Source organism: Diabrotica virgifera, chromosome 2 (genome assembly GCF_917563875.1).
Source record: "Diabrotica virgifera virgifera chromosome 2, PGI_DIABVI_V3a".
Classification (NCBI taxonomy): domain Eukaryota; kingdom Metazoa; phylum Arthropoda; class Insecta; order Coleoptera; family Chrysomelidae; genus Diabrotica; species Diabrotica virgifera.
In genome coordinates, this window is record NC_065444.1 from 29930582 (window position 1) to 29945494 (window position 14913).

Genomic DNA, 14913 nt, shown 5'->3' on the forward strand with positions numbered 1-14913 from the left:
AAAGATAAATAAATTTATATTTATAGTAATTTGCAAATTGATAACCCAAAAACATAACCTATACGTTACCTGTAAGTTACTGCATGAATTAGTAACCAAAATGAATTTTCTGTTAATTATTTTTCTATTTAGTTTTAAAACTTAAAAACCTAATTTCTCAAAACTTGTTTTTTGGACCCTCATCCTTTTAGCCCTGAGCTCTTCATGTTTTTCAAAATTTTCTTATAAAAAGCTATGTCTTCTATCTATAGACATGTTTTGATTGGTATTTAAATTTTTCTTCGAAAAAGTTCTTTCAACATCTGCAGATGTGATTGGTATTTAAATTTAGACAAATGTACCGATACTACTGAAAGGTATTTTACAGCAATATAATAAATTTGGGCTTTCTGCAGACCAATATTAGTTTATTACATGGACAGGTATAACGATGGGTTTTCCCGTTTATCTCCTAAGCCTAAGGGATTAAAATTCTTATGGTTTATTGAATTATTAGAGTTATATAGCTCTGTATACTTATAGATTTTTGCTTAAGACAGGAAGTAATACTTAAAATGTAACTATAGTTTATCATAAGAAGTAAAATAAATAAAGATAAGCAACATATCTTTAAATGAGCATTTTTACTAAAAATCCTAATAATAAGCAAAAAAGCAAAAAAAAAGTAAAATGCTTATAATCCGGACTTTACTTATAATAATCTTCAAGGTTCTCGCTATTAAAAATGTTTTGTTTTTAGGTCTCAAGGTTCATCGGTGGAACAAAATTTTACCGAAAGCATTCAAAAAACTAATCAAAATTTTAACATTTCCGTTGAAGAATCGAAAGATGAAACCGAATATTCAACAGCGATCGAGGATCCGGATACATCAACCTCTGAGTTGACAGAACAATTTGAATCGATGAAAGTTGTTATAGATCATCGAAGATCATCCAAAGAAAAGGCACTAAGTAAACCGAAAAGTATTAAAGGATTAAAGTCTAAAAATAATAATCAACGCACCAAAACAAAGAAAAAACAAAATGAGGTAAGCTTTTCTGTTTTTTTTTTTTTCTTTTTTTTTAAGTGCCCTCTCATCAATGAAGGTTGGCTACTACAATTGCAAATTATTGTCTGTCTTCAGCTGTTCTTATTAGCTGTTCAAAATTTAGCCTTGTCCATTGTTCGATGTTTCTTAGCCACGATAGTCTTTTCCGTCCTAGTCCTCTCGTTTCCTCGATCTTTTCTTTCACTATTAGTTGAACATATTGGTACACTTCGCGTCAAAAAAAACTGGTACAAGTCTTATAACCGAAAATCGTGTTTTTCTAGTTGTGTAAATTGGTCTTGTCACATATGTCATTCTTATTTCAAGGCAGCGTTGCCAGTGCAACTAAAATATTGTATCAAACCAGGTAAAATCAGGGCTGTGCGGCAGATCGCAAGTTTTTAGTAGGTTTACTAAAAATTAAAACAACATCGAGCATTCTCGATTAGTCAGTCACATTTATTTAAACATGGATACTAAAAAATTCTCTTATTTATTTTGTAATGTTCCATCATCTCAATTAAGTACCCATAAATTAATTCGTGTTCTATTATAATTTATGACAGATATGACATGAATGACAGATAATAACTCTAGACATGACATTAAATTATTCTTCTTCTTCTTCTTGTAGTTTCATGGCCTCCACCTCTTAGGTACTTGGCCAGTCCTCGTATTTAGACTAACTGGAAGGGAATCCTCTTTTCAAAGGGTCTGGATTTTTCCATATTCCCTTTAATGTTTAATTTAAATTATTATGTTTAATTTAAAATCGAGAAGTGTGAAGGGTTTCTCGGCTTTCTCGTAAAGTGTAGCACAAAACTCTTTTAGAGTTGTGGGATACTAATAAATAAAACAGACTGGAAAAATTAAAATTTGAAATTAATACAAAATGAATAACTTTTACAGTGAACAAGTAGTGTGGAACTGAAATATTATGTATTACAATAAAATTCGAAACTGCTGAAATATTAAGGACATAGGTGGAAAATTTCGGCTGTCAAAATGTTCAATGTGTTTTATTAAATGTATTCATTTTTTTCGAATCATAAGAAATATAATGAATATTTTTGAAAGATTTAAACGCAGAATGAAAGATTACATTATTACTGAGGGCCGAAAGTCCCTGAAAACTTCTATGTTTATTTTAATAAGTTACAAGGGGAAAATAAAAGAGAAAATTTAGTGATGTTTAATTGCAAATATTTCATTCAAAAAAAAACTTTTTATTTATTCTAAGGGACTTTCGGCCCTCGGTAATGTAATATATTTCATTTTGTGTTTAAATTTTTAAAAAATACTTATTAGTTTTCTCAGGATTCGAAAAAAAAATAAATACATTTAAAACAAATAGACAATTTTGACAGGCGACATTTTGCTCCTTTCCCCTTAATATTTTGTCATAGCTCCATTATTATTAATAACTGCCTGTAATCTTCTGGGCACTGAGTTAATTAAATTTACTGCTAAATTTTCATCTTCAGCCAAGCTTTTCCAGGTTTCTTCAATGATGGTCGACAAATGATCTCTGTTTTGGGGAATTACATTCAATTTTTGTATTTTGTTGACCATAAGTCCCCAAACGTTCTCTATTGGATTAATATCTGGGCTTTTAGAAGGCCATGGAAGAGTTTTAATGTTATTTTCCATAAGGTAATCCCGTACACGGTGAGCTGTGTGGATTGAACAGTTGTCATGCTGGAAAATAAAATTATTGTTGGGGAAAATTTGCCTAACCGATGGCAACATCACATTATCTAAAATATGTAAATAATTTCCAGCATTGAATCGTTCTTCAATTTTCCAGCACATTCCTAAACCTCCCCTATACATCCAAGCCCAAACATTTATAGAGAACCGCCCGGATTTATCACTTGACGAAATATAGTTTTCGTTAAACCTATTTCCAGGCGGTCTATAAACCCTAATGCGGCCATAATAACGAGACTGAAATACTTTTTCACCAGAAAAAACTACACGGTCCCAAAAATTAACAGGATCATTTAAGACATAATTTAGAGCAAATATGAGTCTACTTTGCTTATGTTCCTCGCTATACTTGTATTTTCGGGCGGCTGCACAATTTTTTAAACCAGTTGTTTTAATCCTCCTTAATGCTGTAGTTATAGATCCAATAAAGTTTGTATTCACTTTTGCTTGCCTTGCCGTGTGGAAGAGATTCACTCTTAAATAATTAGATAATGTTTGATCTTGTTGGTCTGTAGTAATAGCTGGTCTCCCGCTCCCTCTCCTTCTATCCAAAGGCTGCTCGTTTTCCCATCTTTTTTAATGTTGATCATTGTTGTTTTGCTTCTATTGAACTCTTGAGCCAGTTGTCGGACAGACCAACCATCTTCTATTTTCGAAATTATTGTAGTTTTATCAAACTTACTTAATTGACTTGGCATTGTTAAAAATTTACTTTGACGAATTTGTCAAATTTGACTGATGTCAAGTAATTAAATAAGTCATCGAGGACTGGACCTAGTCCTTTTTTATGTAATGTGTTTAATCGTTTAATTTTTCAGTTATGTGGATTTTTTAATATTAGCTCAACCGTCTCTCTGGATATTAAATCTATTAGATACGGTTTTTTGTTGTTAATGATAAAAATAATACCTGTCTAAAAATTTTATGCCGGATGGTGAATTGGAAAACGGGCCATATTGAATGTAAAATTTTAAACTGGTGAATTCATATGGTGAATTCACTGGTGAATTTTATATCAAAACACATAAACAAAGAGGATTGAAATCTGTATTGAAAACAACTGTTAAAATTGTTCTACGAATTAAACATAACAAAATTTTGTAAAAATATAATAATTTTTCACAGAAATACGCCAAAGCTAGGCCACACACATTACCATAATGTGTATCGGTTGCGTTCGGTCACAGTAAATTTATTATAAATATTGACAATTTGAACTGTCAAAATTTTTATTTTATCATTTCTTGTTTAAAAAATAATAAAATTGATAAGATAGCCTCAGTTGAGGAGAAAGTAATAATAATAAAGGTGTTTTATTCAGTCAATAGTGTGGCAAATGTAGGTATTTTTCAAAATTTTGGAATGTGCTTAAATCCTAGAACAATTTTAGCTTTTGTTTATAATAGATTTTAATCCTCTACAAATAGCTTCTCATGACTTTTGTTGTAAAATGATTAGGGAAGCAGGAATTTAACAGTTTAGAATTTTACATTGAGTTTCCTATGGCCCGTTTTACGATTCACCACCCTGTATATTTTTGAAAGTTATTTTTTGTATTTAGATTTAGCGCAATTCCATTATCTGAGCTGGCAACAACGCCGTGATTCACGAGCCATTGTGTCCAGTCTGAACACAGGTTTACATTGGGAAAAAAAAGTACCAGTTTTTTTTGACGCGAAGTGTACTTATTGTTGGAATTTACTTAATATTCAACTAATTATTATTTTTGTTAAGTGTTAGAATAGCCTTCACTGAATGCATAAAGGTCAGTTCGATACCCTCTTACGTAAAGATTGCATAAAAGTATCATATTACAAGGGATGTGAATGCGAGAAATGTGTTTTAGTTCGGTTTGGTGTTTTAGTCTGTAAGAATATTTTGTAGAACACACATCTTAATTTCTTTCTCTGTATATTATTGTTATAATACGGTTCGGTTAAAATAAATAGTTTTTACTTTTATTCGTACCTTTTATTATCTTCTATTTCTAATACTTATGTTTCTCAGTATGTGGCCTAGGCATGAAGATTTTCTAACTTTCACTGGGATGAAAAGTTCTCTTTCTTTGTCTATTCTATGCAGCACTTCTTCGTTTGAGATATGCGCTGTCCATGAAATTTTGAAGATTTTCCGGTAGATTCACATTTCAAAGGCTTCCAATTTATTTACGGTTGCTGTTTTAAGGGTCCACGTTAACTGCTTAGAGTCGAAGAGTCTGCTGAGAAGAGTCGACCAGACGTAGCATTTTGATACATGTAGTCGAATTTCGAGTTTTATTCGAGAATTACATAGCAGTATTTTGATGTTTTCAAAAAATTTACTGGCCTGTTCTACTCTCGATCTTATTTCTAGATCAGGATTTAGGCTGCTATTGATCCAACACCCCAGCTACTTAAATTTTTTGATCATTTCTAAAATGTGCCCGTTTATTGTGCAAGGTTGAGGTACATTATGGTTTTTTCGAATTGATCACCTTGGTTTTCTTTATGTTTATTTTCATGTCGAACTGTTCACAGATCGAATTGGTCCTGTCGATGAGTCGTTGTAGAACCAAGTCGGAATCCGCAATCAACACCGTGTCATCGTCGTATCTGATGCTGTTGATGTTTACGCCATTCACCTTGACTCCGGCCTTCGAATCCTCCAGTGCCCCTTTAAATAGAAATTCGGAATAAAGGTTAAATAGCAGAGGTGACAAAACACATCCTTGTCTAACTCCCCTCCTATCCTCCATATTCCTTCAGAATATGTGTTTCTTCTATCTTTCTTCGTTTTAACGCATTTGAATATATTTCGTGTACTTTAACTTTGGCTGAGTTTTTGTCATATTGTATTGTGTTTTAACATATATCGTATGTGCTTAGTGATTAGGTACTCCCATCATTTCCATTATACTCCAAAGGAGATTCCATTTTACTGAATCTAAAGCCTTTGTGTAATCTACGAAACAGAGTAGTATTGGTATATTGTGTTCCCTCGCTTTTTCTATTATTTGGAAGTAGAAAACTTAAAGATCGCAGAAGAAACGTTTGGATCAAAGGAGTAACGAAAGTGAAAGACGTTGCAGGTCACACGATCCGACAAGCAGATGAAAGATGGAACAAGCAGATGATCTACTGGCGACCAGAGAAACACAAGAGATAAAGAGGAAGGCCTCAGATGAGAAGGAGCGACGACCTCAAAAAGCATGCCGGATCCAGATGGATGACCAATGACCACGCTGGATAGAAACCAGTGGAAAAGAGAAGGAGAGGCCTATGTCCCAAGATGGATAGATCAAGGCTCGAAGATAAATAGATAGATGGATAGAAAGTTCTTTAGCGGTTCACTGTTTATACGTATTAGGATTTTGCCTGCATGTTTTTTGTTTCTTAGTTGGTCGAGAGCCTTTTCGACTTCTGCTCGTAAAATGATTAGTTCTGCATATCTAATTGCATGTTTCTTGTGTTGTGAGGCTGATGCATTTTTTGAATTGTCTGTATAATTCTGAGCATTAATTTTTCCAGGTCTTTGCAATGCTCTCTAGGTCAATTTTTACTTCTCCATTATGGCTTGTTCCGTGGTGTGGTGGTTGCGTGTGTGATCTTATTGTCCACGGAAACGACTAAATAATATTAAGGAAAACGACGGTCAATAATATATTTATTTATTTTGGTAAAAAGGCGTGCTTTGCTTATATCTCGTAAGGGTTTGTTATTCTTTTTTCGAGTGAGGGTTTTATGACCGACCGGACTGCCAGCTGATCGACTGAACTAGACCACAAACACTAATCTGTCATTATGTGGTTCTACCATATGGCCAGACAGGCGACAATTTATTAGATCTGGTGTTTTTAAAACTGCAAAGGCATTTTAGCTGAAATAGGGATATATTTCGTTTCTTAAAACTTAACAGGCCCTTCTATGCATATGGTTTGTACGAATTAGGAACGAAACACATGTGAATTTTAAATGACCTATATTATTTCGTTTAGAAAGGAAAGTTAATATTTAAAATTAGCAATTAAAAAATAGTAAAATAGTAATTGAAGCGTGTCGCCACAGTCTTGAATGGCTTAAAGTTGTGGCTAGAACTGTCGGGTCAACTATTTATCTTATTTAAATAGTTCATGACTTTCATGGCGGTTTACATGTTGCTCAAGTTCTTGCCACACTATAATAGAACTCGTTAAATACTGGAGATTAACTGTTAATACTGGAGATTAACTGGAGGTGAGGGTTGGTTTGATAAAACACTACTTGTTCATACTTATTTATTGAACACTACTAAATATATTAGTAACGAGTTGGTGTGCTTACGGTATAACCATCTGATGATGTATTTGCTTTACGAATGATAATTGATAACAGATCGAATTAGAATTAATCACGCTTCTTTTGTTGGATGTATAAGTAAAGTGTAAGGTGTTGTTGTTTTGAATGCTGATACAGCGTGGCCGTGAATTACAATAATATTGACTAGCTGACAAAGCGTTATTGCCGATTAGTGTACTTGTGTTGAGAAATCTGTGTCACCTACTTAATTGAAAACAAACGCAGTGTTTGTTTTTCTAGGACATTTAAAAATTAAATGACTATGTCTTGCTCTTATTTTTGGATGCTGATAATCCTGATACAATACGTTGTTAATATGGTTGTTTTTATCTCTGATACACATAGGTTTTATTTTCCTGCTTAGCTCCGCTTAAGTGTTGCTTCCAGTCAAAGAAATTTTCAGTACCGTCTTTTGTTTATGCCGAAGGCATCATCTCACTGATTTTAGTATGTATTACATTTAAAAAAATGTTTGAATCTTATTTTTTTTAGAGCACGACAGGAAAGCACAAACCAGGTTCTGGAAACTATGTTATTGAAGAGGACAATTATGTTTCGCCACCTGCCCTCACCGTTTTGCCAAAAGTAAAACCATCTCCCACTGTTGATGAAACTGAAAGAGATCAGAAAAAAATGTCATTCAAAGTATCAACTTGTATTAAAACTACAAAAACTGCGAAAGAAAATGGATTAAAAACAAAACCTCTAAAAGGAATAAAAATAAAAAATTCGAAAAAACCAGTGCTTGATATTTTAGGGCAAAAATTTGACCATGACAACGAAAATCAATCTTCAGCAGCTGTTTCTGCCTCAACACAACAAAATACAAGTGAAAAGTCTGTAAAAATATCAGCATCAGATGGAACTGACGAATATAATTCTCAAAAGAGTCCAATCGAGTCACAGGAAACTTTTTCTGAAAGCAGCAAGGGTAAAACGAATAATTCAATATCCGAAGAAAAGTTCATCGAAGGTATAGATGTGAATGAAAAATCATTAGAACACGAAAAAACATTTCCCGCTCAAGATGAAACTGAAAGAGATCCGAAAAAAATGTTATCATCGAAAGTTTCAACTTGTATTAAAACTAAAAACGATGCGAAAGAGAACGAATTGAAAACAAAAGTTTCTTCGAATCTAAAAGGAACAAAAATAAATAAATCGAAAAAAACAGTGAATCAGAAAAAAACAGAGTTTGACCACGGCAACGAAAGTCAACATTTAGCAGCTGTTTCTGCCTTAACACAACAAAATGCAAAAGATCTCTTGCAGTCTGTAAAAGCATCAGCATTTGATCGAACACGCGAATATGGTTCTCAAAAGAGTCTGGTAGAGCCCGAGGAAAGTGTTCTAGGCACCAAGGAAACCATATCTGAAGAATTCGATTCAAATTATTTGTTACCACCTACACGTATCGTTTTACCTAAAGCATCAACATCCAAAATAACTGTTTCTGAAAGCAAGGGTAAAGCTGATGATTCGATATCTGAAGAAGAGTGTATCGAACTTATAGATGTGAAAGAAAAATCATTAGAACAGCAACAAACATTCCCCGCTGTTGATGAAACTGGAAGGGATCAGAAAAAAATGTTGTCATCCAAAGTTTCAACTTGTACTAAAACCACAAAAAGTGCGAAAGACCACCAAATAAAACCATCTGTACCTTCTGTTCTAGAAGAAAAAGAAGTAATAAAAAAATCTAAAAAACCAATGCGTTCAAAACATCGCCGGCGTTCTGATGTTTTAGATCAAGAAGTTGACCACGACAACGAAAGTCAACCTTCAACAGTTGTTTCTGCCTTTTCACAACAAGATGCAAGAGATCTCTTGCAGTCTTTAAAAATATCAGCATTTGATCGAACACACGAATATGGTTCTCAAAAGAGTCTGATCGAGTCCGAGGAAAATGTTCTAGGTACCGAGGAAAATGTTCTAGGTACCAAGGAAATCATATCTGAAGAATTCGATTCAAATTATTTGTTACCACCTACACGTATGATTTTACCTAAAGCATCAACATGCAAAATAACCATTTCTGAAACCAAGGGTAACGTGGGTAATGCCATATCTGAAGAAGAGTCTATCGAAGTTATAGATGTGAAAGAAAAATCATTAGAACAGCAACTAACATTCCCCACTATTGATGAAACTGGAAGGGATCGGAAAAAAATGTTGTCATCCAAAGTTTCAACTTGTACTAAAACCACAAAAAATGCGAAAGACCACCAAATAAAACCATCAGTGCCTTCTGTTCTAGAAGGAGTAGAAGTAATAAAAAAATCTAAAAAACCAATGCGTTCAAAACATCTTCGGCGTTCTGATGTTTTAGATCAAGAAGTGGAAAACGACAACGAAAGTCAACCTTTAACAGTTGTTTCTGCCTTAACACAACAAAATTCAAGAGATATCTTTCAGTCTGTAAAAGCATCAGCATTTGATCGAACACGCGAATATGGTTCTCAAAAGAGTCTGGTAGAGTCCGAGGAAAGTGTTTTAGGCACCAAGGAAACCATGTCTGAAGAATTCGATTCAAATTATTTGTTACCACCTACACGTACCATTTTACCTAAAGCATCAACATGCAAAATAACTGTTTCTGAAAGCAAGAGTAAAGCTGATGATTCAATATCTGAAGAAGAGTGTATCGAACTTATAGATGTGAAAGAAAAATCATTAGAACAGCAACAAACATTCCCCACTGTTGATGAAACTGGAAGGGATCAGAAAACAATGTTGTCATCCAAAGTTTCAACTTGTACTAGAACCACAAAAAGTACGAAAGACCACCAAATAAAACCATCAGTGCCTTCTGTTCTAGAAGGAATAGAAGTAATAAAAAAATCTAAAAAACCAATGCGTTCAAAACATCTCCGGCATTCTGATGTTTTAGATCAAGAAGTTGACCACGGCAACGAAAGTCAACCTTCAACAGTTGTCTCTGCCTTAACACAACAAAATGCAAAAGATCTCTTGCAGTCTGTAAAAGCATCAGCATTTGATCGAACACGCGAATATGGTTCTCAAAAGAGTATGGTAGAGTCCGAGGAAAGTGTTCTAGGCACCAAGGAAATCATATCTGAAGAATTCGATTCAAATTATTTGTTACCACCTACACGTACCGTTTTACCTAAAGCATCAACATGCAAAATAACCGTTTCTGAAACCAAGGGTAACGTAGATAATGCCATATCTGAAGAAGAGTCTATCGAAGTTATAGATGTGAAGGAAAAATCATTAGAACAGCAACAAACATTCCCCACTGTTGATGAAACTGCAAGAGATCAGAAAAAAATGTTGTCGTCCAAAGTTTCAACTTCTACTAAAACCACAAAAAATGCGAAAGACCACCAAATAAAACCATCTGTACCTTCTGTTCTAGAAGTAACAGAAGTAATAAAAAAATCTAAAAAACCAATGCGTTCAAAACATCTACGGCGTTCTGATGTTTTAGATCAAGAAGTTGACCACGACAACGAAAGTCAACCTTTAACAGTTGTTTCTGCCTTAACACAACAAAATGCAAAAGATCTCTTGCAGTCTGTAAAAGCATCAGAATTTGATCGAACACGCGAATATGGTTCTCAAAAGAGTATGGTAGAGTCCGAGGAAAGTGTTCTAGGCACCAAGGAAATCATATCGGAAGAATTCGATTCAAATTATTTGTTACCACCTACACGTACCGTTTTACCTGAAGCATCAACATCCAAAATAACTGTTTCTGAAAGCAAGGGTAAAGCTGATGATTCAATATCTGAAGAAGAGTGTATCGAACTTATAGATGTGAAAGAAAAATCATTAGAACAGCAACAAACATTCCCCACTGTTGATGAAACTGGAAGGGATCAGAAAACAATGTTGGCATCCAAAGTTTCAACTCATACTAAATCCACAAAAAATGTGAAGAAACACCAAATAGAATCACCAGTACCTTCTGTTCTAGAAGGAACAGAAGTAATAAAAAAATCTAAAAAACCAATGGATACAAAACTTGACGAAGTTGGCCACGACAACGAAAGTCAACCTTTAGCAGTTGTTTCTACCTTAACACAACAAAATGCAAGAGATATCTTGCAGTCTGTAAAAGCATCAGCATTTGATCGAACACGCGAATATGGTTCTCAAAAGAGTCTGGTAGAGGCCCAGGAAAATGTTCTAGGCACCAAGGAAATCATATCTGAAGAATTCGATTCAAATTATTTGTTACCACCTACACGTATTGTTTCATCTAAAGCATCAACATGCAAAATAACTGTTTCTGAAAGCAAGGGTAAAGCTGATGATTCAATATCTGAAGAAGAGTGTATCGAACTTATAGATGTGAAAGAAAAATCATTAGAACAGCAACAAACATTCCCCACTGTTGATGAAACTGCAAGAGATCAGAAAAAAATGTTGTCATCCAAAGTTTCAACTTCTACTAAAACCACAAAAAGTGCGAAAGACCACCAAATAAAACCATCTGTACCTTCTGTTCTAGAGGGAAAAGAAGTAATAAAAAAATCTAAAAAACCAATGCGTTCAAAACATCTTCGGCGTTCTGATGTTTTAGATCAAGAAGTTGACCACGACAACGAAAGTCAACCTTCAACAGTTGTTTCTGCCTTAACACAACAAGATGCAAGAGATCTCTTGCAGTCTGTAAAAATATCAGCATTTGATCGAACACACGAATATGATTCTCAAAAGAGTCTGATAGAATCCGAGGAAAGTGTCCTAAGTACCAAGGAAATCATATCTGAAAAATTCGATTCAAATTACTTGTTACCACCTACACGTACCGTTTTACCTAAAGCATCAACATGCAAAATAAACGTTTCTGGAAGCAAGGATAAAATGCACATTTCAATATCTGATGAAGAGTGTATCGAAGTTATAGATGTAAAAGAGGAAACATTAGAGCAGCAAGAAACATTTCCTTCTGTTGTTGAAACTGAAAGAGATCGGACTAAAAAGTCGTCATCCAAAGTTTCTTCGGCTGTAAAAGGAACAAAAATAAAAAAATCGAAGAAACCAGTGCGTGGAAAAAATCTGAGGCGTTCTGATATTTTAGGGGAAGAATTTGACCACGACAACGAAAGTCAACCTTCAGCAGCTCTTTCTGCCTTAACACAACAAAATGCAAGTGAAATATCTGTAAAAATATCAGCATTTGATGAAGCTGACGAATATGAGCCTCAAAAGAGTCCCATCGAGACCGAGGAAACTGTTTCTAAAAGCAGTAAGAGTAAAGCGAATAATTTAATATCGGAGGACAAGTCTATCGAAGTTATAGATGTGAAAGAAAAAACATTAGCACAGCAAAAGACCTTTTCCGCTATTGATGAAACTGAAAGTGATCAGAAAAAAATGTTGTCATCGAAAGTTTCAACTAAATCCACAAAAAATGCGAAAGAACCCCAATTAAAACTACAAGTATCTTCTGTTCTAAAAGGAATGGAAGTAATCAAAAAATCTAAGACACCAGTGCAAACAAAACCTCTTCTATGCGCTGATATATTAGATCGAGAAAAGAAATTCGAAAACCAAAAAGAGATTCAATCTGTTTCTGGCTTAAAAGAACAAAACATAAAAGAAAAACCGGTCAAAATCTCATCATGTGATAGAAAGAATTCCATTGAGATTTTAGTTAACCAGGAAATCATATCTGAAAACGTTACTGAAGAAGTCAATTCAAAGTATTTTTTGCCACCTAGACTCAACGCTTCACCTAATTCAACTTGTGTAGAAAAATCTTTCACAGTAACAGATGCGGAAGAAATGTTGGAACAGCAAAAAATATTACCCACTATTGAAGAAGATGAAAGAAATCGTAAAGAAATTTTGTCGCCCAAAGTTTCAGCTTGTATTAAAACTACAAGAAAAGCTAAGGGAAAAAAATTAAAACCACAACAAAGGAAAAAACTCACAACTCTAAAAGAACAAAATACAAGAGAAACGCCTGTCAAAATATCAATATTTGATGAAATTGAAGAAAACGTGACTGGTTCTAACAAAGAAAACGAACAACCGGCACTAGAAACATTTGCTGATTCTCCAATAAAAATGAAATCAAAGCGTTTTGAAAATGAGCAACAAACGGAAGAAGAAGAGAAAATATTTAAACCACCAGACGCTGTTTCGCCAGAAGTGAGTATAACTAAATATGCAAGTCATGAATCGTCAATTCATAATGATTTAGAACACGGAAAAGAATTAGGTAACCAAAAAGAAAAACCAAAATTAAGTGATACTACTTCCAACTTAAATGCCAATTTAAATTCAAAAGACACTGAACAAGTATTAACATTTCCTAAACTAATAGTACTATTAGATAGATTTGACTCTAATTTACAAAAGAAAAGAACAATTTCAAAACCAATTGAAGACGTCTCAGAAAACCGTAAGTCAGAACAGATACAAAGTATGTCTAATGATTTGATTCTCAAAAATATAGAAGATAAGTCGATGAAATCACCAGATGCTCGTGCTATAACCCTAGATGATAAATTGAACCAAAAGGGATCCACTTCTAAAGTGGAAAAAGAAAATGTAACAAATTATACCACAGTGGAAGCTGTCGTGACGTTGAAAGATAATTTAGAGCACCAAAACGAAAAAGAAACACTAAAATCAATTAAAAGTACTACTCAATCCTTAAGAAAAAGACAGAAAAAATCCAAAAGAACGCAAATTATGGTACCGCATGATGAGGAAGTCATACAGGATTTCACAGAGAGTACAAATAGCAAACAGTCATCATTTTCTGATCCAAAGGTAAAAGAAAAAGTAGGCGACAAAGAAAAATCAACTTCAAAATTACAAATATCCGGAGAAAAAATGTATGATAATAAAATAATACAGGAGTCTGCAGTACCTACTTCTAAATCTAGTGATATCGACTTAAATTTAAAAAATATCGAACAAGTACCGTCTTTTAATCAACTAGTAGAGTTATTAGATAGACAATCATCATTTTCTGATCCAAAGGTAAAAGAAAAAATATACGACAAGGAAAAATCAACTGCAAAATTACAAATATCCGGAGAAAAAATGTATGATGATAAAATGGCACATGATAATAAAATAATGCAGGAGGCTGCAGTACCTACTTCTATATCTACTGATATCGGTGTAGGTTTACAAAATATCGAACAAAGTCCGTCGTTCGATCAACTGGTAGAGTTATTAGATAGATATGGATATGGTGTACAAAAGAAAACCACAGTTTCTAAACCGATTGAAGATGTTTCAGAAAAAAGTAAAGAACCGGTATTATCTACAGTAGTTGCTGTAAAAGAATGTGGACTAGCAGATGACGAAAAAGATACACAAGCATCTACGTTAGATATTGATGTTTCATCCCAAGTAATACAAGCGAAGACAAATGTGCAAGAAGAGATCATAGATGATGATTTAAAACAGGGTGAAAAAAGTGAAGGTCCCAGAAGTAAGAAAATACATATAAGTGAAAGTTCGAGTGATGAAACTGAATGCGAAGGAAATTCTGTGCTGGATGAGGAATTAAATGAATCAATAATAATAATGAAAATCGACAAAACTATAGGAAACAATAAGATCGATTTAGTACAGCCAATTTTGCAAAATGAAAAAGATGATACATGTATCAGGTAAGATAACTTCTTAGATTTAGAATATATTGGTTCAGAATTTATATATTCTACTTATACATTATTTCCAAGTCTGTTGCAACATTTCTTCGTCATCCATCAACCTACCACCACCAGGTTCTTTGTACCGGATGTCCCAATAGGAATGGCTCTCGACCATATCTCAGGAACCGTTTATAGTACAGCTTTGAGAAAAAAATATTTATAACAAAAGTTAGCTCGGCAAAAGCCTGAAAAATATTTTTATAATTGTAG

The 14913-nt window shown here is 33.8% G+C and overlaps 1 protein-coding gene across 3 annotated transcripts in view; it reads left to right on the plus strand.

The window, feature by feature from the left end:
- The window catches only part of LOC126879478 (titin-like), a 77330-nt gene that overhangs the window by 33331 nt on the left and 29086 nt on the right, over positions 1 to 14913 (plus strand). For 2 of the 3 annotated variants that reach the window (XM_050642508.1, XM_050642509.1), the window contains exons 9-10: positions 740 to 1028; positions 7544 to 14658. In XM_050642508.1, the coding sequence (XP_050498465.1) occupies positions 740 to 1028; positions 7544 to 14658 (7404 nt within the window). The remainder of the gene's footprint in view (positions 1 to 739; positions 1029 to 7543; positions 14659 to 14913) is intronic. The other variant, XM_050642510.1, reaches the window with a different exon arrangement.